The sequence below is a fragment of the Pagrus pagrus genome, assembly GCF_965226575.1.
Source record: "Pagrus pagrus genome assembly, chromosome: 9".
Lineage (NCBI taxonomy): Eukaryota > Metazoa > Chordata > Actinopteri > Spariformes > Sparidae > Pagrus > Pagrus pagrus.
The window spans coordinates 19,807,186-19,834,827 of record NC_140193.1 but is presented as its reverse complement, the minus strand read 5'-3'; the positions used below and the strand labels follow the sequence as shown (position 1 = coordinate 19,834,827).

At 42.6% G+C, this 27,642-nt stretch overlaps 2 protein-coding genes across 3 annotated transcripts; both read right to left on the bottom strand.

Annotated features, from left to right (window-relative positions):
• Nucleotides 1–821: 821 nt before the first annotated feature.
• gpr156 (G protein-coupled receptor 156) lies at nucleotides 822–12,864 on the bottom strand. Of its 2 annotated transcripts, none has more exons than XM_084361349.1 (10): nucleotides 12,654–12,864; nucleotides 9,726–9,878; nucleotides 5,812–5,939; nucleotides 5,582–5,717; nucleotides 5,387–5,497; nucleotides 4,748–4,873; nucleotides 4,444–4,539; nucleotides 4,028–4,264; nucleotides 3,197–3,355; nucleotides 822–2,746 (listed from the first exon to the last, which is right to left on the bottom strand). In XM_084361349.1, the coding sequence occupies exons 2-10, from the start codon at nucleotides 9,840–9,842 to the stop codon at nucleotides 1,370–1,372; spliced, it is 2,487 nt and encodes an 828-aa protein (XP_084217475.1). In that variant the 5' UTR covers nucleotides 9,843–9,878; nucleotides 12,654–12,864; the 3' UTR covers nucleotides 822–1,369. The 2 variants fall into 2 exon arrangements, with proteins under 2 accessions (XP_084217475.1, XP_084217476.1); XM_084361350.1 differs by lacking the exons at nucleotides 9,726–9,878; nucleotides 12,654–12,864 and adding exons at nucleotides 7,643–8,709; nucleotides 9,139–9,254.
• A 6,007-nt stretch (nucleotides 12,865–18,871) lies between these two features.
• On the bottom strand, nucleotides 18,872–27,457 carry LOC311262206 (leucine-rich repeat-containing protein 58-like). Its single transcript, XM_084361454.1, has 4 exons — nucleotides 26,036–27,457; nucleotides 21,323–21,451; nucleotides 20,865–21,142; nucleotides 18,872–20,618 (listed from the first exon to the last, which is right to left on the bottom strand). Exons 1-4 carry the CDS (start codon nucleotides 26,491–26,493, stop codon nucleotides 20,425–20,427), a joined length of 1,059 nt encoding a protein of 352 aa, XP_084217580.1. The 5' UTR covers nucleotides 26,494–27,457; the 3' UTR covers nucleotides 18,872–20,424.
• Nucleotides 27,458–27,642: the final 185 nt, after the last annotated feature.

Below are 27,642 nucleotides of genomic sequence, written 5' to 3'. Positions count from 1 at the left end.
AGAATCGGACAAATCATTATCATTTCACCACATCCCAATGTATCAGTGACTGAAACGATGATTAAAAGAAAATCTGAATGGACATCGGGCCATATATCAAGTGTTCAGGCTGGATTTATGTCTTTCCTTTAGTATTGTGTGTATCAAACACTAAAACACTAATTATAAGACTTTGTCAGATTCCCTACTTTTATAGGACTTACAACCTGGAGGGTCCGTGGTCTAACTTGTGTCAGTTTAGGGGTCTTTAACATGAAAACCACTGATCTACAGTGTAAGACAGGAAAATATGCAGATTGAAAATAAAGTGGTGTAGAGTTTTTTGTTTTTTTTAAAACCAAAAATCAGATGAGCGCTTGAAAATCAGAGAACAGTGGGGCAGTCTCTCTTTCTCACACACAGAGACCCACACTCCAGATCACTGTGACCTTTGCACATTAAATAGCCTACTCTTAATGAGTCAGGACAATAATCAATAATACTGAGAAAACTTAGACAAGTGCTATACAAGTGATAACTGATCCCTAGTTATTATTATCAGTCTTTTTTTTATGTCAGCACGGGGACAAACATTTTTTCCACATATTTCATAATCAAACTTAGAAAATGGGTCACCAGAATTTTGTTTCTCACGTCTCACTTGTATAGACGCCTCTCAGGGCTTCCACATATTACCATTTTGCATCTCAACACAATAGGTGTTTGCTTTTCGGTGCATAGTCCACCATTACATTTTAGTTTTGGTCCTCCAGGGGGAAAGGTTTGGACACCCCTGCTCTAGACGATGTAGGAGATTTGAAAATGAAGGCGGAACTCAGATAAAAGGGAAGATCAACATTTTAAGGAATGTGTTTGACAATGTAAAAACGTAAAAAGGAGACAGAAAGTAGTTCTGTACAACAAAACATCCACAATAAATAATCAAATAAATACAGTACTTGCACAGTATACTGTACATCTTAACTGTTCTGTAACAGCCTTTAATTTTGCTGTCTGGGTTTAATCTAAATGTCAGACTTAGACATTTTTGGAATGTAAGAGTTTCCATTTGACAGCAAAAATACAGAAATAATGCCATAAGTAATATCAAAAAGCAAATAGCATTGTGCTTTGAGCTACAAAAAAGTCTAATTGTCTCATAAGTAAAATAACTACTTTTCCTCATGATGCAATATTCAAGAATACCAACACTCTTTTCATACAGAATGCAAAACACATTCCCAGTGAAGCTACAGTCATATGATCTCCCATTGTCGATGCACAATGAACTTCATGCTTTATCCTCAAAGCTAATTTTGTACAATATTTCTCGGGACACGAATACAAGAGGTGGAAATGGATGAACATGTAAAGTGCAGTGAACCTGTGCTCATACAAAGGTTGGTTTGATGTCTTCTTTGAATACCACAGGGTGTGAGGGGCGGTACAGGCTGGTATAGCCTTCGTACTCGCTGTCAGAGTCTGAGGAGCTGTCTGAGGACATGAGGGAGCCTCGCTGCCGGCAGGAGTCACAGTAGGGGCGGTGGTAGTAACAGTAGTCTGTTGAGCTGCTAGAATCAGAGTCCCAGGACCCACATGAATCTCTAATGTGTCTGCGGTGCTGCTTGTTATCACCACCCGCCTCCACATCAGGTGAAGCTGTGTGGTTGCGTTCGGCACAGGGCAACACTGAACATCTGTGGGACCTTGAAACACACCGCCGACATTTTCTTATCATTTCATTCCCTTCCGCGTCCTCCTCTTCCTCCCCCAGCTCGAGGTCAGTGTTGTGAGCCTGGAGGAGGGCACCATCCGCAGCGACCCCATCAGGGTGCTTGCCTGGATTTTGGTGTTCACAGTTTTCCCTTATCCTCCCACAACCGGCAGCCTCTGAACCTGTATAGAAGCAGGCCAAGCCTCTCCTGGAGGAGTGAAAGGGCGGCCGACGTTTCCTCATCGTGTACGGGGAGATGCTGGGGTAGCGGAAGAGAACGGGTGGAGGGTGAGGGGAGCATGGTGTCCGCAGTGAGAGAGGCGAAAGTGCGGAGGCTTCGGAAAATTTTAGCTGAGAAGGCCTTCTGGATGTCTGTCCGGGAGATCGAAGTGCGGTCTCCAAGACTGCATCCACGCTCAGCTCCTGGAGGATCTCCTGCAACTGCTCGCTGCTGACAAAACCAGTCGGTCTGGCATTTGTTTCCAGATGGGATGTTAGGCCTCTCGGATTGTTGAAAGTTTCAACTTGAAAGGGGTTTAGCGCTCTACGGGATTGTAGAGAAGTGACAAAGTGGACTGTCTCTTCTGCTGTCCTGAGTACGCCAGGCGACTGGAGAGGCTGTTTGAAATCCTCTCCTGTTCTGGACTCAGCTGGGTCTCTGCCTGTAGGGTCAGTCATAGAGACACCTCTTTGGTTTCCCCCTGTATAAATGTCATCAGGGAGAGGAGAGGAAGCAACTACAGGGTTTGAGGAGTTTTGAGCAGAAGGCGGCTCCGAGGACGGCGTAACTGCAGGTGGGGAAACAGCCGCAGAGGTGAGGTGAGGGGAGGGATATGGCAGCGAGAGTCTGGATTTAATTTCTCTCTGAGGTAGAGAAGATAAAGACGGGCCGTCGGACTGAAGCTCTGTGGTCTGAGTGGAGGAGGAGTTGAGGTTGGTGTTGGAGGAGTCCATGTCCTGGTCCTCGGGGGGCTGGCTGGCTGACATGAGGCGCAGGAGTTTATCCTTGGCGTTGCTCACCTGCTCCTGCAGACTGTCGATCACGGCATTTTTCTGGAAACAGTCACGACAAACAGAAGCTTAAACATCTTGAGACATACGGAGAATATGTATGAAGAATCAGCCGAAAACTTTTGCGCTGCATCGACCTCATACTCTCTTCTGTTTGTTTTCACCAACACAAGCAGAACAGTCAAGGTCTGGGAGAATGGATAAATCTGATCAGCCAGCTGAATGACAGGGCTGATATTTCCTATTCCCCTTGCTTACACATGTTCATGTTACACAGTATATAAAGTTTAAAAAAAAAAAAAAACAACTGTGCTACAAGAAGGCTAAAGGTAGGAAAACAATGTAACTATTCTTTCTTTACACAAGGACTAACATTAGAACACAAATCTGCATCATAAGATTATTAGAAAAGGATTCACTGGAATCGTATCTAATTTTCTACAAGATTTTCTTATTGTATAGTATATTTTGTGAGAAAATACAATGCAGTACCTCATTAAGGAGTTTTTTCATGGAGTTGTTCTCCCCCAGCAGGTAGTAGATCTCATCCTGGCTGTACACTGACGGCTGGCTCTTACTGGGGCTGCTGAAGTACTTGGCCATCTGACTTGGGTTGTTCTGATCCTCTTCAAACTGCCGCCACTGGGTCAGCTGCAGTGGGTGAGTAAAACAATGCAGTACATTAGGCACTGTGGTAGTAAATGTCACCATGACCATTTGAGGCGGGACCTCTTGACCAGGTGTGCTTGAGCATATTGCTCACAGTTCAACTATTTCCTTCCTTTCCACTGGAGATGCATTCCTTTATTGTAACATAAACCCACTGCCAGACACTTAGAGAGTCATAAACCTGTTTGCAACAGCCTACGTAATTTTGAGTCATAAACACCTTCTGTGTGAGTCACACTCCACTGATAGACATGGCAAACTGACACGCATATGGAAAATGGAGGTGTGGGCACCACAGTCACTCACAGGATTTACTACTTGTGTCAAAACAAAAAGAGAAAGTCGTCTCATTCACGCACCTCTTATTCATGATTCTGTCATATGTCTCTCTATCTGCAGTTTCTGCCTGTCTGACTGACTGTCTGTCTGTTTTTAATGCTGGTTTTCAGACATACTATCCTATGATTAGATGGTTGTTCTGCCAGAAAAGGGCTTTCTGTTGGTTTTGCTCCTACAAAAGTGTCAGTATGAATCACCAGAAACAAGCAGATGTCAGAGGTGTTTCCAAGGAATCCCGTCCTTTCTCCAGACCTTGCAACTAGACATCTTTTTCATGCATCTTGTGTGTATATCATGAGTCATTTTCACTCTTACCTGAGGCACAAACAGCATGCAGTTGGTAGCCAGAGTGCAGATGAAAATGGCTCCAGCCACGGTGCTGTAGACTAGGTTGGGCCAGGCGTGCAGGAAGATGGACACCGGGACAGCCACAGCAGAGGAGAGGGTGACCAGAGTGACCACTGTTATGATGGTGGGCGACTGGTTGACTGGAGGGTGGCTGACATTGCTTGTAAGCCCAGCTAGATAAGTCCCATAGAGGAGAAGACACCCCTACAAGAGAAATGCAGGCACAAAGTAAAGACAAAGGAGAAGAAAGTCTGTCTTTTGTAAAAAAAAAAAAATGTTGAGGTCTGTCAGTCTCTAGTAAGTACTGGAGATAGGGTTTGTCTTTTCTAAATAAAGACACAGGAATTTAAATGTAAATCAATAAATCCTAAGAGTTTACTGACCTTCTGTACAGCAATGATGATAACCCACATATCTGAGTATACAGAGGAACAGGTGTCCAGCTGAGACAAAGAATAGGAAACGTCTCTTTCCACCACCTAAATCAGGAAAAATCAAATAGTGTCAGTCAGTTGAAACCACCAACTTATAATTCATTGCATTAAGTTAAGATGATGAGGAAGTTTCTTTCTTGGATTTTAAGTGCTATATGTCATAATCCTCACACTGTTCTCTAATCAAACAAAACCAAATCTTAACTTGTTTTACAACTTGCTTTTCAGCCCAATATTAAACATAAAGTTCTACCTTGACAACAGCACCGACAGATCGTGAACACCTGATGGGGTCTGTGAGGTTCCAGGCGGTGAGAACCAGCATGTCCACCAGGATCAACAGAGCCACCAGGCCCATCAGCTGGATGTCTCGGATGATCTGAGACGGAAAGTCATAAAATTGCATCATCGTCATACAGTTACAGAAATAATTTAGTTATTAGACAGCATTTTCATCCAAATCACTCTGGCAGCTCTGTGTTACACTTTACAGACACCTGTTAGGGAATATTATAATTAAAAAGCTCTCAGTGAGCGTGTACCAACCTCTGAAAGTCCTCTGAATTTGTAAAGGTAAAACTTTAGAAAAACCATCATTAATAAATGGTACTTTTATAGTTAATTACTCTTTAGTTAATAACATAAGTGTTAACAAAAGGTGAAATGCTTTGTTAACCATTTATTAATCAATTGTTCATTGTAAAGTTGCAGCTGATGTTTATTATACTTTTTAAGAGTGAAATAATTAAATAAAGAAAATAATTGTGTATATATATATATATATATATATAAACAAAACTTTCCTCTGAACACCCATTTAAAATATAATCGATGCACCCTGAAGCAACTGGAAGTCATAAATAAACCCAATGCAGCATCGGAGCATGCTCACCACTCTCTTGTCAGGCACTCGCTGGGTGAACACTCTGTACAGTCTCCACGTTTTCCCTAAAATTGGGCCAAACACCAGGGTACTGCCGACACAAAGAGTCCAGATCCGAGCCTGTAGGAGAGAGCTCTGCATAATTATCCAACATTGATTCATTTATTTATATATAATGGGGGGTTGAAGGAGACTATGGCTTACTTGTAGCACAGCTGTAGATGCTCCACCTTGTGAGTGTGTGCGTTCATCAACGGCAAACAGGAAGCCGCTGCTGTAGGTGAGGACGCTTCCAAAGAGAGTCATGACATTCAGGTTGGGACTGGACATCTTGACTATCCTGATGAGGCAAAACATGCAAAAATACAACCGATTCATTAATTTCTGTAGATGGCTCTTTAATGTGAAGGCATGTGTTTCACTTTGTAGTCTACCTGTTGTTTTTGAAGCGCAGGGTGAAGAGGAGGAAGCAGAAAGCCAGCAGGATGCCAAAGGAGAGCAGCGTCCACGCCACAGCACTTAACACTGGAGAGAGAGTCCGCCTCGGGAGCTCCACTGCTACCTGCACACACACACACAGATGTAACTCACACACCTGTGCATTATTTGGTTATTGTTTTATGTGTTCTAAACTCTCAGTTTTGTAAATGATGGATGAAATAAAAAGATGTACAGGACTCAGATGATTAAATGAGCTTTATTCAGGCAAACAACACACATCAGGCAGGACCTCTGCTAACTTCCATCTGAAAATGAGAAATAATAAAATAGTCAAACAACAGAAAGAGAGTCAATGTTGTCCAATTTTAGACACTGGGTTTATATGATATATTATATTTATATGATCGGCATGCTGGTGATGTCGCGACACAACCAGGACCGTCATCACTAATCAGCACAAAGCGACAACGTCTACAAGTGGTGGTGGTTAGTGATGAGCTGATGGACGATAACGATGACGTCGACATTTCTGAGCCCTGTACCATTGTAAAATTGTGATTTAAAAGGCGTCCCACCAGAGAGCACAATAAAGTGGTGTGTCCCCTCAGAGTTGCTGTCAGGCAGGAGTTGTTGGTGTTTGTGACAAGAGGGAGTGTAAATGAAAAGAAGTGCGTTGATGCACAGTTAAGCGAACCGAAGTCGCTTAGTTACATGGGTGGCAGCGATATTTCCCCTCTGCGGGCGTCGTTAGTTTGTTTCTCTCAGCCGTGCAGTTGTTATTTGTGTTATCTAGCTTAGCCGGCTAACTTTGTTTCAAGCCTCTGAGGCTGAATACAACTAAGTTAAAGACATGTGGTGTGGAGTTGAAGAGCCCTTTAAAACCAGCACTGGTGAGTATGTCTTACTGTAGGTGATGGTCCTCTATCACGATATTTCACTGTGGACATTGTCATATGCCAGCGTGAAAGAAGTTCAGTAGACATCGACTGTTTGACTATTTTCTTTTTTTTTTTTTATTCTCTGTCACACTTTGGTTAGGTTTAGGCAACCAGTAAGATTTATGAATAAGTCAGGGTTTGAGTTCAAATAGACAGAGCACTACAGATGTGTATGAAAGGCTATCTTCACCCATGTGCATATTTTTTCAGTCTCTTTCCCAGTTCGCCAGGCATTAAAAAGAAATGGTCAGTTGAAATGTAATTGTATGAACAACAAAGCGATGTCAGATCACGCTTCAACATTGACAGATGAGATGACCAGAGGAGCAGAGTTGACCCCGCAGTGATTACGGCGGGGGTTCAAGTAGGCGAAAAGTCTTTCATTGAATGAGTATCCAGTGAAGGAGTAGATATGACTAGCAGCGTCCACGTTGTAAAAGGAAACCTGCCCCCACTCCACATCCACATACACCCCGACTCTCTGGGGCTTCTCGACCAGCGGCACACATACGGGAGTGGTGGCTAGGACCCAGTAGCTGTTGTCCTTTCTCATCCCCAGGGCCCAGTAGCCACTTTCAGGGTTCAGTATATTTCCTCCTTTTCTGTTGACGGATTCCAGGCCAACTCCAATATCCCACTCTGTCTTCCCTTTCACCAGGACCTCATAGTAGAACCTGCCAGAGGAGAAACCCTCCTTCCCCAAAACGCTGACGCCTGGGTAGAATCTCTCCGGGTTGTTCGGGAGGTTCAGCGCTATGTCGCAATGAAAGACTTGTTTCTTGTTCTCAGACAGCACCAGTTTGGGATGAGCTGTATCAGGGTCCAAAGTCACATCCACAGCACACTGCTGAGCCCTCTGAAATTCGGTTACACAAAGCCTCTTCACCTCAGCTTTTACCTCCTCCTCCAACTGACACACTGCTCTCCTGAGAGCTCTCCTCACCGTGCCCACATACACAGCACTCTCTGCGCAGGTGTCTGACCAGTCTTTGGTGGCCGGCAGTGTGGAGACGGCTGGAAAGCTCTGGAGAAGGTAGAGGTCATCCTTTGTGTTTGAGAGCTGCTCCAGCTCAGCATTTCTCCGCCTCAGCTCGTCAATCTCTTGCTCCAGCTCCGCGATGAGTGCGTTGGCCCCGCTTTCAACTTGCGTCTGCTTTGCAGTGATCACCTCCCCCACCTCAGTGCGCGCTCTCTGGACAAGGTGGAGCAGTTTGTTGAAGACTTGCGAACTGTCCTCAATCTCTCTTTCTGTGTTTCCTCTGCTGAGCTGAACGGCTTGATTGATTTCGCTGATTTTCTGCAGTCTGTTGTTGATCATTTCTCCCACATCTGCATTTATCCTTCCAATCTGAGCTCTCTTGACTCTAGTCTCATCCTCTATAGGTACAGTGTGATGAGCGCTGTGCTCTTTCTTGATGCAGATCTGGCACACATACATCTGGTCAGTGTTACAGAACCTGTCCAGGAGTTTCTCGTGTCTCTTACACACTCTGTCTTGCATGTTCATCACGGGGTCAATCAGGTAGTGTTTCTTGAAGGTGCCGAGAACATGATGGGGCTCCAGGTGAGTCTCACAGAAGGAGGCCAAACAGTCCTGGCAGGATTTAAAAGCCATGACTCTTTTTCCAACACACACGTCGCACAAAACTTCCTCTTTATGGCCGGAATATTGGTCAGCAGAACTGGCTTCATTTTCGTCTTTCTTTGCCAACGACTTCTTGAACTGAGAGGCCAACTCGGATATGAAGGTGTTAACTTTGAGCTCAGGCCTGGTGTAGAACTTCTGCTTGCATATGGGGCACTGCGACAGATTAGCAGTATGCCAGTATTCTTGTATGCAGTCCCTGCAGAAGTTGTGCCCACAAGGAGTGGAGACGGGCTGGTTGAATATATCCAGACAGATGGGGCAAAGAAGCTGCTCCTCAGACAGCACACTGCCAGCAGTAGCCATATCTGGGAACACATCCAGAAAGAGAAGCAGGTGGGACCTTATGGAATCAACTGGCTCCAGTCCCTGTGTTTTTTTTTTCTTTACACTATGTTAGGTTTAGAAACAGTTGTGCCTTGTGAGCCGCCTATGTCCACAAATAGTAACAAATGCATGGTGTTAAATTTCATCGCAGCATGTTTCACTTTAGCAGAAGAGTTTTCATGTCTACTGAGTTCAATAGAGAGTAATGAAGAGAAAGTGTTAGTACATTAAAATAAAATAAAACTGAACATTAAAATACAATCTTGTCACATAACCATTACCATAACAAAGCAAACACAGCGCTCACACTGTTCCTTTCCCCTTAGGTGATGATTATATCTGCATTTTAAGACGGGTGCATGCATAAATTAACATCATAAAGCACGAAGGAAATCAAAGAGATAACTCACCTCGCTTCAGTGTGGTGTAACAGGCAGAGGAGCGGAGTCTGACAGAGGATGTGTGTGTTCTCACAGTGTTATACCACTTTAGTTTCTATTTGCTGTGCCCGCCTCATGTTGCTGGGCTTCGCTCATTCTTCTCTTAAAGGCACCGATGACCGAGATACTAAATATAGCCTCGCTAGTCGATCGTCAGTATGAACTATGACCCGATTCCTCAAGTGCTAAATAACTTTGCTATTTGCGCGGGTGCAAAAACTGCGACCGGGAACTTTAAAACACATTTTTTAAAATAAAATTCAGTCTTGTGCCTTTGGTGTGATTGGTTTGTTAGATGAACTGTCAAAATAATAGACTTTTTAAGTCTATTATTTAATTGAAATATCTAAATCTAGAAATATAAATCTAGAGGTCTAAATCTAGAAATATCAAGATTTAGACTGTATAGGAAATCGTTATACCCTTTAACCTTTTGGAGGGCCAAAAATATTCTGTTGGTCAGCCATGCTGGACTTCAACCTATATCGTTGGTTTTGCATATTTTGAGCATCTGTGTCTACCTGCATGTATGTGCGTGTGTGCGTGTGTGTGATTACCGTGCTGAGGCCGCATAGTCTCTGCAGAATGTCGAGGCCCTCCTGCCTGTTGACCCCTGAGTGGATGAAGCAGAGTGAGGAATCACACTGGGAGCTGCAGTTCAGCTCAGGCTCCATGACTGACCCCAGTCTGTCCAGTTTCAGACACACATCCTGAGGAACAAACACACCACATGTAGGATATGAGGAGATATGAATATAAACACATTCATCTTTGTAAAAATTGACATTTAGAGGGGAAATCCATACATTTGTCGTCTTCAGTTACCCTTTTCACTGCACCTTTAAAAGAAGAGCTCCAAAACAGAGCGCACTGGAGACCGGGGAGGCACATTTGATTCTGCTTCTATTTTCAGGTCTATAATTCACCAAATAGCTGTAAGACTTTTGGCCACCACAGTGTGGTGCTCTGACAGAAACCTCCGAGAAGAGGAGCAATGGGGGCATGGATGTGATTTCACACAACACTGATATAACACCAAGAAAAAGCATGAGATCATAAGCACAAATAAACCCAACAGACACTAAGATCAGGATGAAACTAAGGTCAGATTAAAAATACATGAATAAAACATCAGTTATTTACGTATCACCACAAAACAAACTGAGAAGCCAGGACTCTGCCTTTGTGACAGGAAGCCCTGTGTGTTTCTGCTTATCCTTATTTCCACTAGCACTACGTCATCACGGAGGTAAACCAGCCAGCACTCACACTCTGCTGCGACAGACATCTGTGCACACGGCGAAAGACGGAGCGAAACTGCAATACACCAAAGCTATCATTTGCAGTTTCACCGAGGGCCACATAAATCTGCAATCAGCCCCATTATGTAAGGCATCTGAGAATGAAGACGTAAACTTCGGAGAACATCAACAAACAACTGTTTGTCGCTCTTGCCACAGGCATTTTTGTGAGGCTGGCAGCGCTGCACTGACATGTTGCAGGTTTAATTATGCGGTATCACCTGATACTCTGAGCTGTAACTGTGAGAGTCTGATCGCTGTAAACGCCACAGTGACTCAGGAATACGCTGTTGAGACGACCACTTGTATCAATACTAATTGGCAGACAGGTGAGTGTTTATGTGAGTAGGGTGTTAGACAACATGTCTTGTCGTCTGTGGAATGACTAAGACACCCGCAGGGCTCTGAGAAATTTGGATCGTGGGATTCAACCAAAACAGAGCATTGTGGGAAATCAGCCGGAAACTAAACTAGGTAAAATATTGGAAGGAAAGTACACAGTAATCCACCCAGCATGAGATATTTCAACGATCCTATGTATGAGTAAAAAAGTGAATCCCACTGACCCACTTTCAGAAATTAAAGGGGCATTGTGTAGTTTAGGAGAAGAAATTCTTTTTAATATTTACAATATTAATTAATATAAACCCAGAAATATTCATTTTTTTCAATAACTGAATAAACAAGCTGTTCTCGGAGGAAAATAAGGTCCTCAGAACACTGTCTGGCGCTAGAAAGGTGGCAGGGTCCGCCACATCTAAACAAAGTAAAACAGTATGAAATTGTGTTGTCCTTTAAGATCAGTTTGTTTATTTAGTTTATTAAGTTATTAAAAAAGAGCTTTCACTTCTGATTAAAATTTCTTCCCCAAAACTACATACTGCTCCTTTAAGTGAAGCCCACCGTGACCCATTTCCAGCAATTAATGGTGTCAACAGAACAATGAAGCCCAGCCTGCGGCATATCTGGGAAATGTCTGGAGTTCCTGTCCGTGTCCTTTCGTCACTTTCCAAGTTTAGATCACAGTTCTGCTGCTTCCTGCAGGAAAAGCCGGCAGAGAGAGGCATTTCCGCCCGTTTTTTGAAATTCACCTCTGGTAGGTTTCAGTTTGGGAGAAACCCAGCCACCCTGCAGAGGTCAACAAAGGTCGGCCAACATCCAGCAGTGAGGGTCACTGTGTAGGTAGCAGCGAGAACAGGGCCCTTCTCCGGGCTGGGTTAGGTTTTATGGACATGTTTTGACAGTTCAGAATAGTCATGAGGAGTGTCTTTTGAAGTCCTGAAGGCTAAACCGCAACTAATACCTGAGCTACTTGTGGCCGTGGAAGTCTTACTTAAGTGTAGGGCGGGCCTAACATGTGCACATCTTAGCTTTCGCTTGCTCAGTGGCCCCTGGCCCTCTCTTTCAGTCCTGTTTCTCTTGAATTTATTATATCTGAAATATGTTTTCTGACAGGCCTTTGGGCTCAGAGAGACAGAACCGAGTTTTATATGGCCTTTACCATAAAACTCCTAATAGGAGAAGTGGAGTAAAGCCTATTCATATTGTCAATCACTCTGTTTCTCTTTTAAGATTAGTAACCACGGGCGCTGCCAGATGTAAAGCCCGGTTCAGGGGCCAATATTGAAACATTCCTCCTCAGTCTGTAATCCGTTTATGAGTTTATTCTTTAAGCTGAGTTAGAATGCAATTACTGGCAATGAAATCCCGCCTCGGGCCGGACCGGCGGACGTCACTCCATGCGCACATTTTACAGTCTGGTTACACACAATCCAATTAGTCAGCCCAATATATCAATACATAACCATGTGTCCATTTCAGCCGTCACACCTGACGAAATGCGCCACAGTGGGCATGTTTTTAAAATGGTTACTAATGACGAAAGACACAGTTTAGGGAATATATAAATAATGGGCTACTTAGTTATCATAAGAGAATATCATTATGTTATATTGTAATCGTAATAATGTAACAGCGGTGCCTAAAAATGTGTGATCTTCCTCAGCAGCGGGTTCATTTTTGCGTAAAAGATGCGTAAAAACGTGCCCACTCGCGGCTGCAGCGATGCACGTGGATGGTAAAACAGCAAAGTAGTCAATCAAACTGCTTCAGAGGAAATTCAGACCTGGACCAGTAAAGGAAGAAAGAAACGACACCATGAAATAAGGGAGTAAAAGAGCAAACCTCGGTCTCCAAAGCGCATGGACGATCCAGCCGCCTCGTCCCGCTCCGGGCTCCATCGCGCAAGACTCAGAAACGTTATAAAAGTTGAAAATGAACGACTGGAGAGTTTGTTATCTAACATAGCTGCAAAGGTCCCATAGCTGCAGACTTGTAATGAATCCAAAGCGACTTAATCTGTCAGCTCACAGCCCGAGAAGATCCTGTCAGTCAAGGAAAAAGTTCACCAGACTGCCAGAGCTTTCATCTGAGCACTGAGGGAGGGAGGCGTGCGTGTGTCAGAGAGAGGAGGTGTGTTAGTGTGTCTGCTCTCTCTCTCACACACACACACTCTCTCTCACTTTCTTTTGTAAGCTTTCCAGCTCCAACTGCCCACCAAAATGGGTTTCAGAGTGTGATGTGAGCCACGTGGTGCAGGAGGGTTGTGGCAGTGTGGGTCCAACGTGTCACAGGAGCCCCCGGGGGACTGGGTGGCATATGGGACAGGGCGGCACAGGCTGTGTCCACAGTGCAAATAAATACACTGAATAACAGCACTTGTTTTAATGGAAAGAGAAACAGGCATCATCTGTGTTGTGTTTTTCAAAAGCAGGCCTCCACCAGGGACGGCAGAGAGATTGGCAATATTGTTCGGTCGTCTGGTGAATCACATTAATGGACAAGACAGAGAGCTTCTGTCTGAGAGCAGTGAGCCAGCAGAGATATTTCTGCGTTTGTTCCGGCAGCCATAAAGGTGTTATTAAGACGTCACGGAGATTTATAGTGTGAGCCTCCACACAGGGTCATTCCTGACGAGGGAGTGTCACCACCACTGACAGCTGCAGGTGGGGAGCAGAGACACAAAGAGAGGTTATTAAAGAAGAGGAGAATATGTGGATATGCATTCAGTCATCAACCCCCCGATTCAGCCACTGACACACACTTGCACAGAGTTTTCTTTCGCACGGATGCACTTCGTGTCAGACTGTGCTCAACTTTTCTGTCTTTGAAAGTTGAATCCTGGAGTCTCTTTCCAGGCTGAAATCCAAAACTCCTCAGGCACTGAAACATTATGATACCTCTTAATTTCCCTTATAACAAGTCACTAATTATGCTTTCTATCAACGTGGATTACAAAATCCAGTCGCTGACAGTTTGACAGTTTCATCACTGGACGACAAATGTCTGAAACACCTGTGAGCTCCCTGCTCTCTAACACAAGAAGGTCTGAACCATAACCCTGTTCAACTGTGTTTAAGCCCAGTGAGATCCAGCAGAATGCAAAAAGACTTTCAAAATGAAAGCGATAGCAGAATCACAATGTAACAATTACTAAAACGCACCATGGTGTATTAGCTTAGATACAATTTAACTGTCTTTTACATGATGTTACCAGCAAAACCAGCAGTATGCATAAGATTTTGTTGTTGTGTAGATATCAAAGACGCCAGCACAGCAGAAACATCAGATAGGTGGGACAGATAAGTTTGGCAATTTCACATCCATCTCCACGATGCAAATCAACTGCAGGTCTTTACTGAAGCAGTTTATCTGCATAAAATTAGAAAATACCTTTAAGTTTCAAGCTGGAAACATGTAAGCATTAGATTGATCATGTCAAGCTTCACAATCAATGAAATATACACAAGTGCTTACAAAAATGGCTTCACCCTTGAAAAAGTAGAGTGAATTAGAAGCCTGAAAACAGGATTTTCTGTTTACTAAGCTGTTACTGTAACTGGTGTGATCCTCTGTCAATGTGGCTTCTACAATCAAGATCTGTGGTCTTAAAACCAGCGATAACAAACCCATAATTAATCTGCTGTCAACATGTCAAAGAGGATAAAACCCTGTGGCACAGAAGTAGCAAACTGTAGAAGAAAATGACAAAAAGAAATAAACTCAACATTTTCACTTGTACATTCAGATCATCTGACACCACGTCAGCAGCCCATTGAAGGGCTGAAACACACTGCTGCCAGCTCTGTTACACCCAAAGCGTGGCCAACAGTCTTAGGTTTCCCTCAAGATCAGGTTCAAGATAGCCTGCACCAGCGGCAGGTGGACTGCACCGGTGCTCAGATTACTAGGAGCTTGAATATTTCATCTGGAGACACGAGGCTGTTGTTCAAAAAGCAGCCGTCAAAGAGGAGAAGCTGGCAGGGAGGGTGAACTGGATGAAATGGGACACATGTCGTTCTACTGAGGTTACCAGGGATCAATTCTAACATTAAGACGGCATAATTACCAAATACAGGTGTCACTAACAGTCGCTGTCTTTTTCTGAGCTGCTGTACTGTGCACAGGTATCAGCTGGAAGTCCACCAACCAAAATAAATAACAGGCAAAGATTTTAAACCCTGTGACGCACTGTTTCCTGTTGAACCACTCCTGACAGGCAGAGCCGCCGTTTCCTGACATGGAAGCATCTGCAGCTATGATTCAACATGTGACCACAGTGCAAGTGAGTCCCACCACTCTGTACTGTTAAGTGTGGGTGGAGATGCATTGTTTACTTATGTGAAGCATCACCACCCCCTGCCCTTCCCAGAGCCTGGACGCTCCCCTGTGACATGCCCAGGTTTGCCCACTAACATATCCAAAGACAAATCCCTCTATGAAACGCTGCGGCTCCTCCTGCTGTGTTGCTACGGACCCGGATTAGCTGGATCAAAGCTCCCCAGCAGGCTCCAGACATGGAGTTTCTGCTGAAGGCATTGATTGTGATTAAATGTGCGGGAAGAGCATCGGTCTGCTCACTACATTTTCAAAAAAAAAATTATTATACAGCTTAACTGTTTTGACAAAGTAACTTTTGATGCCATAACTGCAAGATGATGTGATAGGTTACTCAGTGAATGAGTTCAAACTGCTTTAAAGGGTGTAGAAATGAGCTTTTATGCAAGCGACATATAGCAACAAATACAAATAATTAACATTAGTTGAGTTTTTGGTCACTTGGGGGAAGTGCAACAAGCTGTAGATACAATGTTGACATCATGAATATGGTCCACTTGGGGATCATCCCTATGTTCCCCGCTTTGTATGTGACCGGGGAACATAGCATCTTTTTTTTGAAAAAGGGTCTTATGTTCCCCGCTGTTAGGGTTAGGCTTAGGATTCCCCGATCGGGGAACATAGGACCCAGGGAACATAGGTACGCTCCCGTAAACTTGGTAGCAAACAGTTGCTAATGACACATCCGACAGAAAAAGAGAAATGTCAGCATTTGTTGGTAGTTCTGTGTGTCAAAATGACAATTAATTACTGTCATGTTAGCTCTTTTTTGATCTCCTATATCTTTAGCTGCTAATATTCCTTGTTCGGTAGCTAGTTGCTTACTTTGCTATTTAGTTGCTAACGTTCTACATTCAGTAGTTAGTTGCTAACTTCGTTCTTTAGCTGCTAACTTTCTATGTTCAGTAGCTAGTTGCTGACTTTGCTATTTAGCTGCAGCAACAAGCTGGGTGTCACGGAGGTCTGGGGGCCATGACACATAATTTGATATCATCCTATTACACTATTATACCATGTCATCTGGAGGAACACTGTCTTGAACACGGGAATGATGTCGGGTCATAGCAGTCAAACGTCAGCACACAGCAGTGGATCATTATTCCCCCTTTACTTCTTTTCTTCCCCTTGCAACCACCTCCACCTCCTCCTCGCCGTGGGCTCCAACCAGACTTTCTCCTTACAGGATTAGCAGTGTAACTCTGAAGACAACGTCTGATTGTTGTGAGGGTGTCTGCAGTGTGTGGCAGTCGTGTGTGTTAAGGCTCAGCTGAGTGTAAGTTTGAAACTCGGCGTGTGTGAGGTCTGGCGTGCATATTAATACACACTGACTTTACTGTGAGCTGAAATGAGCCGGTATGCTTCTGACTGAGGGCGATAAGAGGCTTAGAGTGTCAAAAAATCCCATGTGTCAAAGCACTTTGCTCTTTGATCTGCCGATTACCTGCAATACTGTAACGTATTGTTCACCACCAAGGTCAAGTGACGGACACCCCTGTGAAATTCAGCGACCAAAGAAATCATATTAAATGGATTTAATCCTTAAATACGACAGAGATGCAACAATATGACCACACAGACACATTTACCTCGCAGACGGCTAAACCAGAAGCAGCATCTTCCTTCTTTGAGACCAATCCTGCTTGAAATCCCACTTTTTCCAAGACTTATTTTATTTTCTGACTTTCCTCAACTGAAGCTGATTTGACTCATAACAGAAGATGACAGCTTCTCTCCTCATCTGCCAGTCACAACTCACTGCTTCCAGTTCATCGTGGTTGCATCAGAGTGGCATCTCAGGTTGCATTTGTGACAGCATCCTCCTGCGTCTCACACAAAGCATAGGGTGCGAGCGCATGTGCACACGAGCCTTAGGTGTAACATAACTCCACAGAGTTTCTCAGCTGCCGGCTGTTCCTAGATTGGTCCTGTGTGCACTTGTTTGAAAGATAGTGAAAAGGAAACAAAACAGAAAAGTGCAAAAACACTGGAACCCAGCTGTGACCTGGTCAAAGACCATTCAAAACAAACAAAATATGTGCAACTCAAAGCTCCATTCGTGCCAGCCGGGCTGAAAGAAACAGCGAGGTGAAAAGAAATTGAACGAGACGCCGAGATAGGAACAGAACGGGTGAATAGAGACGAGAGGAGAGGAAACAAAGTGGCCGGTGGCTCTTGGCAGGTGACGTTAAGGGATTAGCGGACTGTGTGAGGCAGAATGTACTCGCCCTGGCATCTCTCGATGCTGGGTTGCTGAAAAGGTCTCTCAGTATTCAGCCTCCAGAATGAACTCACCTTCATATGCAAATGAAACCTGGACACATTCAAAGTTCAAGTTGCTTGGATCGGTTTGTGCAAACACAAACAAAAACTCGTCGTTGTTGTGCATCTTCTGTGCACAAAAAACTCACTCCATGTATAAATACCTTGCCTTTTAGCAACTGTCACTAAAAACTTCTAATACAATGAAAACTTAAACTGGCAGTAGAAAAGCATTCTGCTTCAATGTATCATTATGAAGTAAATGTTGAGTGAACAATGTAATGGATATAGAATAATGAAACCATCAGCGCTTGATTGGTTCCCCAGAAACCCACTTTCCTTATACAACAGACCATATTCACATGGCGGACATTTTATTCTGACATCACGCTCAGGGCGGGAAGCTAAAATATCACATCACTGTGTTCCAGGTTGTTTTAAGTTCATCGCTTCCTGATTGATCAGCAACTGAAAAAACAATGGAAAGTAAAAATCTAGAGGGACATCCGGCCCGTAAAGACAAAACTACATGTTTGATAACCATTAGCTTGTGTTAGTAAGCTGCTAATGTTAGCATTCGACCACCTTTGATTGTGTAACACGATACAACAGGAAAGGCGTAAATTAATTGACCTGATTGATCAACTGAAGAGATGGTGGAAAGTGAAAATCTTATTCTTAAAAATCTTATAAACCTTATTTCAAGGTAAAACGACATATTTGATAACCTTTTAGCTAAAGTTAGCATTCAACCACTCCATAGCTCACATTACAGTGTGATTACGTCCAGTGCGGTCCACTTCCAGGCTTAAATAAAAGTGTCTAAGATGTGTATTGAATTTCAGAACTGATTCACGCCTTTTCTCGTCATACAGTGTAAAACTATCAACAGTAAAGTTTGCGAGGAAGTGGTTCAAGCTTTTGTAGGAGCTAATGGCTATCAAGAATGTGGTTTTACGTTGAAATATGACCTGATGTCCCTCCAAATTTTCACTACCACCATCTTATCTGTTGCTGATTTATTGGAAAGTGGTGAAATAAACAACTTGCAACCTCAAAACCGCAGCATAAAATTATCCCAGCACCTGAGCTTTCCACTCAAAGTGTGACGTCAGGGTAAAATGGCTGCTGTGTGAGTATCCAGTCTGTAAATCTCCCAGAAGAAGGGTCAACCGTCTTCGCTGTCATGACTGAATATACTGAATACGCCAACTGAAGTTAAAGGACAACACAGTTCCACACGGTTTTACTTTGTTTATATTGGCGGACCCTGCCACCTTTCTAGCTTAAAACAGTGTTCTGGGTACCTTATTTTTCTCCATGGACAGCTTACTCAGTTATGAACACAATAAATATTTCTGAGTTTATCTATATTGTAACTATTGACTTTCGGAGTTTATGAATTTCTTTCCCAAAACTACATAGCACTCCTTTAATCGAATCACAAAGGGTCACAATACAAACACTTCACAGATATTAAAATCAGTCTTTATTGTTGATATTATATACTGTACAGTCTACTTACATTACTTGAATGGGATACAAGTACATACAATTAATGTGTCTCAATATATTTTCTACTTAAGTGCCATCTATTCTGCAGGTAATTTAAATAGGTATTGAGTTTAACATTTGATTTCTATAAAAGCAGTTTATTCTTTTATAAAAAGGTTACTTTCTGTTTACTGTAAGCTGATAAGTACAAAATCACTCAAAAAAGGACTTCATAATTATTGTCACATTTCAGGGTGCATATATCACATTTCTTCATACTCGTTTTTTTCCCTGTGTTAGAAATCACCATTAGTAAGGCACTTAAATGCTAGTATAGGTGTTATTGTAACATAGAAGATTGTTCTTCTCTTTTCTAAACACTAAGGTCTCAAATTTGAAGCCAGTGGGAGGTTTTCCTCCTCAGTAATGGACACAAACTGTCTGGAAGGCTGCTTTCCAAACAAGCAGAGATGTGACCAGGGACAGAAACAGTCATTTCCTGTTCGAAATGAAGGAATTCTGTCTCAAATTGAATCAGTTTGGACAAAAAAAAAAGAAAAAAGAACAACCATCCCTGGCTGTGGGCTCCACTGACACACATCTGTATTCTTATGCTCTGAGAAAACCAACAGCCCTCAACATAAACATGAAGGCTGCCGCTGTGTTTTGCAGAATAGCTATTGTTTCTGTGCTAACACGGTGAATGGTTTCCTCTGGTCCGCCCCACATCCACTTCCTGTGAGCAAGTCTGGACAAGCTTATATACACACACTCACTCCTAACCCATATTCTGGGTTAATTTAAAACTAATCTGCCATCATGTCAACATTTTTCAGGGCTGGTGACCAAAAACAGATTAACCTTGATTGTTCTATAATGTCCAGGACAGCCTCAATGCACAGGACACCGTGCTCAATCAATTCAGAATGCTGTAGTGTAAAACTAATGCCATAGTTTCTGCTGAAAGACTTCAAAAATCCCAGACTTTTTTTTTTTTCATAGCAGCTTTGACACTCAGCTAGACAGAAAATTTTAAATGAAAGCTAGCTGTGTGCCACCAGTAGTTGGACAACAAACACAAACTATCAGAATAATGTGCTGTAGCTAACAAATAACACCAAGTGTTGTGTGAAAGATAAAGTACGCAGCCCTGAAGAGAAAAAGAATCCTGCCGCTCCTCCAGTCTTTGCCGAGCTTTACTGCCCTCTTATGCTCGAACATGAGACCAGCACTCGGATCATGATTTGGGGAATATGAAGGTTCCAGTACTCCTGTTATGTGGACTGATGTGTGATGAGAGAGGGAATGGATCCCTTTCCAAAAACATGATTTCAGGGCCATGGGAGGAAGGACCGCAGTCTTACATTTTGTGCGTTACATACAGCCACTGTCTGTAAAACAGTATTCATGTGTGCGTGTGTGTTTATGTGTAGAAGTCTGACAGCAGAGTTCATCTCTGTAGAAATGTTGAACACAGTGGCAGACGGATAAGGCTAGGCTTGGCCAGAGGCTCTTCCATGCTGGACTATCCCAGTAGCACTCTCTGCAGGCGGTAAGCGGGCACGCTGATCTCGTCCTCCGACTCTGCGTCGCTCTGTGGGTTGGAGCTGCAGGGAGAGGTGCACTCTGGGGAGCACAGGTAGTGCATGAGGGGCAGCCGGTACTTTCCGCAGAAGTCCACAAATTTGATCTGGCGCACACATGAGTCAAAGTAGACGCCTGGAGAAAGTCGAGAGTGACAGAAAAAACAAAGCCAAGTTCAAGTGGCAGGTCAGTGACTTGTATTATTCTCATACTAACACAGAACAACAATAGTCAGATGTTGAATCTGATGCTGATGTATTATCACATATAGGTGGAAATATGACAGAGCTGCAAATTAAAAAAAAAATTAAAAAAGACATTAAAAACAACTCAAATTCTTTTTCTTCAAATATCTTCAAACACTGTGAACAAAGGTCTTACCGGCACACTTGGGGTTGGGGCACTTGCTGGCAAGGTCAAGGTAGCGCAGCAGGTTTGAGGGCAGGTCGGGGGGGTAGTAGGGAATATTTCGGCTCTTAATGGTGCGTCCTGCCAGCTCGAGCAGCGACGGGGGGTCATAGGTCATCTCTTTGACAAAGCGCACCACCAGTGGGTTACCACGGAGACTGAGCTCCTGCAGGTGCACGAGGCTGAGTATTTCTCTGGGCAGGTAGGTGAGCAAGTTGTTGTGGAGACTTAGAGATCTCAGTGAGTGGAGCCTGGAGTGAGACAGAGGCACTTTGAAATCTTTTAAACTACCAAAACAACTACAGAAATGTGCAACTATCAGATCCATGCAGGGCAATCACACATACACATGTAGATTTTATGTGATCGCTAATGATACAGTTTAATTGAATGTTACATTGGTAAGATACTGCTGGTGTATGTGCAGTTACCTGGTGAGCTGCGGGGGAACGCTTTGGATGCGGTTGTCACATAGCACCAAGTAGCTGAGGTAAGGCAGGTTAGCCACTTCTGGAGGAATGGCCGTGATGAGGTTCCCACCCAGATACAACAGCTCCAAACTAATGAGAAAAAAAAAAAGGAAAATAGTGCATTTTAAAATGACTGTCCTTACTCAAGTACTGAATAACCTTACAGTATGACAGTGATTTTAGTTGATTTGAGATTTAGCTCTATTTTATGGCATTCCTAAAACAAAAAGGTAAAGCGTAGTCATTTTAGTCATTTTTAGACTTTTTCCAGAGACAATCTCAATTTCACCGTCAAAATGTTGAGCATGCAGGTCAGAGGTCCCATGTCTGTTTTGTTTAATGCTTTTCAAATAAGCGTTTGGCTGTAAAGCAACTTTAATAGATGCTTAAAATCCAAAACTTTACAGGCCACAAGAGGAGGAAAATATTTTACCATGACATACTAATACTTAGCAGATGATACAGTGTCAAAGTCAAGGTAGCCATGTTTATACATGAAAAGGTAAAGTCACAATAAGGGGGAAATTCTCTGGCCAACAAAACTGGGTGATTAAAACTAATATGTACCACAAGGGGGAGCTGAAGAAGCATGGTTTCATGCTGAAGCGTTGGTGTGCATGTTAGTGTGTGGGGCCATGCTCGCAGATCATCAAAAAGGCAAAATACTGAAGTGAACAGATCCAACAAAAAGTCCAAAATCCTCTCATTTTCACACATTACACACATGTATGCACCACCAACTAACAGGAAATGTGTCAGCAAAGATAATACATTTAAATCTGTGTTAATTTTCTTAACAAAAGATAACCTTGATTACATATGCGATTACCAGAAAACTACTGCAGCCAAAAAGAGACAAAATATTTGTTGTATTAAAGACAACAAAGGACCCTGGTAGGTTAATGGAGGTATGGAGTACACAGGGGGGTAATTGGGAGTGAAACACATAGACAGGGAGAAAGCAATGGATGGCTGGTCAGCGAAAGTAAGCTGTCAGGCCATCTGCCTGCTGGAACTGATGACACAGCGACTGCGAGACAGGAAGCCATTATACTGTCCTTGGTGGCTGAGCACTGAGCAAGCCCCCTCTGTGACAGGAACTGAGACATTCAGGGTCAGCTGACAGCCCTCGTCGACACAGTGACACAAATCAGCCACCAGATAGCAAGAATATAAATTGTGGCGTTATTATACAATACAGAGCTCACAATTTTCACAAGTAGGAAAAATGTATTTTTTCTGGGGCAGTTCAGCCAAGAAACACTGACTCAGGGTTTCTTCTCTATACACATAAAGATACCTTGTATAAACTCTAATGTCAAATTGGAAAGTATTTTAAGAAATGTGCTGAAAGTGCACAAAAATGGGCCCTTGTCACAGCTGACATTACAACTTGTCAAAATGGAAAAGTTGGTTAAGCGCAGGTGTTACTAATAGTATCTGTGATGTCTGCGTTCTGTTCATATCTCCCAGTAAGCCATCACAGTGTGACAGCGAGCCAGCATGAACAATACCAGGACCTTGGAACTGAAGAAGCTAAATGCAAGTCCATTATTCACTGTACTCAGGTCAAAATATATACGTCCATGTTAGAGCATTTATACCGACCCGAGCCCATCCGGAGACGTCTGTACCAAGTTCTTTCACTGAAAATATAGTTTAAATAAAACTATGTTTAAATAAACAAAATAAATAATATATGATATTAAGTGAAAACTGATAAGAGATGGACCGTTTGCTAAGAAGAAAGTGTTGTGCTAATGGAAATGGGAGCTAGCACTAGAGTTAGAGAACACATTTCGAAACATCTGATTTAACTTTTATTAGGGGGTACCATGGGCAAGCTGTGCAGTCAGCAATGGTGAGGAATTTGGAGTGACTGAAAAGATGTGGGCTCCACCCCTGCGGCAATTCAAAATAATGCGCAAACCTATACAAGTATAAGTGTTAGCGAGCTAGACAGCTTTTTCAAGTTAGTTACGTCAGAATATTCATGAATAGCTGATTGTGGAAATTTAACAGAATCAACTTATTGTAAGTGTTTTTGTAGTGATCAACAATAATAACTTTAATTGTCCCATCCCATGTAGAAAATTGACATATCTTCAAATCAATAATGGTTGGATACACATGATTACAAGTTCAGTGACCACTTTCATCCTCTGGCTCCCCTCATTAGTGAGTGTGCCACACTGTGTTTGTGTGTGTGTCATAAAGTGAAGAGACTTGACCTTTGCCCTGGCAGTGGGTCACTGTGCCTTGCTACTGTTAAGCTAAATGATAAGATAGACATGATCTCATAGCTGCCCAGCTTTCCTGTCAAATTTTTCCACTCTACAGAAAACAGCAAACAAACATCTGCAAGCTTTAAACAGACTGACACACTTTTGCTATTTCGAAATGTGTACTCTTTGACCCACTTTTCTTGTCGGTTTTGTCCCATTCTCTTGCCAGACTTTTTATGTCTTTACAGGATTGTTTGTATACTCAACACTGTTTTTTTTCATGTGGTCACATGTAATTATAGCAGTGTGTCCACCTTAATCACTGTATTTTTTTGTTTTATCACTTTGAGTACATTTTACTATAACACTGAGAAATGTCTTTTTTTTGCCTTGACACTACTCCTTTCCTGCCACCCCTTAGTGTCAGTGTGTATATTTCCAAAACAGTCAAGACAGTTACTGGAAGAGATTAAGCACATAGTTATCATGCACACACTATGAATCATGATGTTTACAAGATAAACTGACTGGAAATGAACGGGATACACATGGTATGACGTCGGCGGTGGTATTGTGGTTAATACCATAAAAAAAGGGAGGGAGAGAGAGCAATTAACAAATGCTACAGGTTGCCTGGGTGTGCCAGGGTTATGATTTTACTATTGTTGGAAGGTGAACTAGATGGGTCAACTCATGTGAAACACCAGGTCAAGTGTGACTAAAGTGGGTTTACAGTACAGTCTACATCACAACTGATAAAAGGGGACATAAAGCTTTTCACATGGAGTACACGCAGCATACAGATAAAAGCTGACTCTGAGAAATGCACACCAAGAAAGCACCAAACATTTTAAATGTCAGGATGAACTTTTGCAGGATGTAGGGCGGATGCCTGGTTACAGATTGGCATGGTTGGAGAGATAACACTGTGCATGCTCCATAAAGGCATTGTGTCGGTCATGACATTTACTTACTACTAGATATTGGAGAATAAAAGATCTTATCATGGATCATGATAAAGCCCTCAGGATAAGTTAATCTTGGTGAATTTCCATTATCGTGATAACCATGAACTAGGATAATCATGAATGTCGTTTCACGAATAACTTAAAAAGTTGTCTTGCTTGATAACAGAAAGACCTATATAGATTTCTTGATTATTTGGAAATGTCACAAGGGTGGAGCCCACATCTTTTCAGTCATTCCAAAAACATAGGCCTGTCACCATGGTCAGCCATAGCCTAGGTATCCCACGCAACAAAGTGAAATCAGATGTGTGTAAATGCATTCAACATCTCCGTTAGCACGATATTCTTACTTAACATAATATAAGGTCTAGTGATTTGAGTATGTTTTAGTGCCATTTTAAGCGTTTTAAACATATTTTGATGACAATCGGGATAACATCTATATACTATTATATATATTGTAATTATTTTGATGTGGATAATCGTCAATAATTTGATAAAAAGAAATTAGTGAAAGCCAATCACACTTTCTTGAAGCCAAAGGGGACGTCTTCAAAAGAGGACTGCAGCAGTATACGGTTTCATGGCATACTTCCATCCAGCCATGTGAAATTATACATTAGCAAAAACCCCTTCTTTTTCATTCCTTTAAAAAGGTTCATTATAGCTAATAACAATAATAGTAATGCAATCATTGTGTAATACCGCATACAGTGAGAAGTACATTTTTATGAGACAGTTATCATTCCTTGAAAACCTCATATTGTTTCATATTGATGTCCAATTTAACATCACATAAGACAAAGACTAGCAGGAAATCCTCACGATAAAGAAGCTTGAACTTGGGAATAACAGTTAATAATTGCTTGAATTAAATGTAAAAAATGAGTAAGGACTCAAAGTTGTTGTTGTTGTTGTCCACTGACTTAACATTACCAATTAATAATTTCAGCTGCTCTTCTGTCACTTGACTGATCGATTAATCAACCAATCATTTCAGGTCTTATTTGAGATTAATTTCTGATTGGCTGGTCGGTCAGTTAGTTGCCTGGCAATAGTTTTAGCACCGTTGTAAATCAGTGTACTGAGTTCATCAAGTCATATAAGTTAACAGGTAACCATGGCAATCGGGTTCCATGTTTTTAGTGATCACAGGCTAACATTAAACTAAAGCAACGTTATAATTTGAATAATGGTAACTGACATTGTTAAAACACTATAATACACTCCAAAATATCTTAATATAATTGTTGTTGTTTTTTAACAGACCATGAATGGAGCTTAGCTGCCTTCTTCGTGACAGGATATTTCTATTCTAGCTAGTTTTAGGTTGACGTTAAACAGACAACTAGCTTAACATTACAGCTAACTGTGACATTAGCTAATTGGCAGTAGCCCCTCAGCTGGACCCCTGACCCTGTTACTTAGCACACTTTCGCCAAGATACTCTTTGAGGTATTAACCTCCTAACCACGACTTACCTGGTTAAATGTTCTATCTCTGCAGGTATACTTTTCAGTCTGTTTCCGCCGAGGGAGAGCGACTGCAGACGCCACAGTTTCATACACTGAAGTGGGATCTCCTCGAACCGGTTCCCACTGAAGTTCAACACCTCCAGCTGCAGAGAGCCGAACTCTTTGGGCAGCGAGAACTCGTCCAGACGGTTGTTCTTGGCTATCAGCGTCCTCAGCCTGGTCAGCCGTGTAATGCCCTCACAGATGGCCGACAGTCCGTTGTTGCTGATGTCCAAAAACTCGAGGTTGCAGAAAAGGCTGACCGACGAGGGGAGCGAGGCCAGCCGGTTGTAGTTCAGGTAGAGCTGCCTGGTGTCCCTTTTCCTCTCGTCGCTGACACTGTCAACGTTCAAAGTGTTCAGATTCAACCGGGAGAAGTCGAGCACGGTGTCGCCCGCCGCCGCTGCCCCTTCGTGAATCTCCATTTTAGCGATTTTAGCGTGAATTTAAACTCTGAACAAAGTCCTTGCAGAAGTTTTTTGCTGTAGGCTGAACGCCCCCGTAAAGCGCGAGCTAGCTCCAGGGCCTGTCTGTGTTCAACATGGAGAAGGGGAAGACTTCTATACACCCGACCGGAACATTTAACCACATCTCTAGTGAAAATCTAGGTCACTAATTTAGTGCTGAGGACAAGCTGCTATCGGTACATGTCACTACATTGATTGCAATATAGTGATTGGCGCTCTCCTCCAATGTAGCAGTTCTTTGACGGGAGTGTTTGCTCTCGTGTCAAGAGATTGGCTAACTCTCGAGGCAAGCCCCGCCCACACAAGCGTTGATTGGCTGTTCTCCCAATCCGTCATATTACGAGAGTGTAAATTAAAGGATTTGGCAACAAGTTTATTGAACTTTATAATCATTTTATAGCGGTACGGTGAGTAACTGTGAGTAATTGTGAGGGTTATTTATTTATTTTAGTTTTAGATTCGCAACAACGGATGAATGGTGTCCGCCGATCCATCATGCAACATTCCCAGTTCAGTCAGTCATTATGCAATACCCCTCTTCTGTTACATTATGCAATACTCTGCTGACTTGGACGTGTATAGAATGAGAAGAAGGTACAGGATAATTGGGTTCCTCCCACTGTAGTCAGATCTATTCATACTGTCACAGCTCTATTCTGTTCATGTTACTTCACGAGGTGAATGAAAAATCTAGAAGTGGGGAGTCAGATATATTTAGGTACTGTATGTGGACATTTTTTAGGAACTGCTTCTGACTGCTGTAGTTACTAGTTATTGTGTAGACTAAGGTTTTAGAATCAAAATATGGTGTTTACTCATAAGATATGATGAATTGGCCCTGACATTATCCCGGCAAAGTATTTTTCATAGATCAAGTATGTAAAGGTATCCATATTTGACATTTTTTCAAACAACATTTCAAAGTGCTTCACAATAAAAATCAGCTATCTCAGTATTAATAAGACCTGGAGCAATTTTGGTGGTGCCTGACTCTCCTGTATTTATTTCTATTCTATAAGTCAACATACACAAGTGCCATACATTGTAAGTTTCAGTCTGGCTTCTTTAAAGTCCCCATGTTACACATTCTTTGTAGAAAAAATGGAT

Bases quoted from the DNA above. Each gene is read 5' to 3' on its own strand.
- gpr156 (XM_084361350.1), bottom strand. From the start codon at position 8,707: ATGGCTACTGCTGGCAGTGTGCTGTCTGAGGAGCAGCTTCTTTGCCCC. The intron at 5,940-7,642 runs GTGAAGAGGCTT...GTGTGTGTGCAG, and splicing joins AGGAGGAGGTAAAAGCTGAG to GTAGCAGTGGAGCTCCCGAG. The intron at 5,718-5,811 runs GTAGACTACAAA...TTGCCTCATCAG, and splicing joins CTGCGCTTCAAAAACAACAG to GATAGTCAAGATGTCCAGTC.
- LOC311262206 (XM_084361454.1), bottom strand. From the start codon at position 26,493: ATGGAGATTCACGAAGGGGCAGCGGCGGCGGGCGACACCGTGCTCGAC. The intron at 21,143-21,322 runs GTAACTGCACAT...GTCTCACTCCAG, and splicing joins GTTCCCCCGCAGCTCACCAG to GCTCCACTCACTGAGATCTC. The intron at 20,619-20,864 runs GTAAGACCTTTG...GACTTTCTCCAG, and splicing joins CCCCAACCCCAAGTGTGCCG to GCGTCTACTTTGACTCATGT.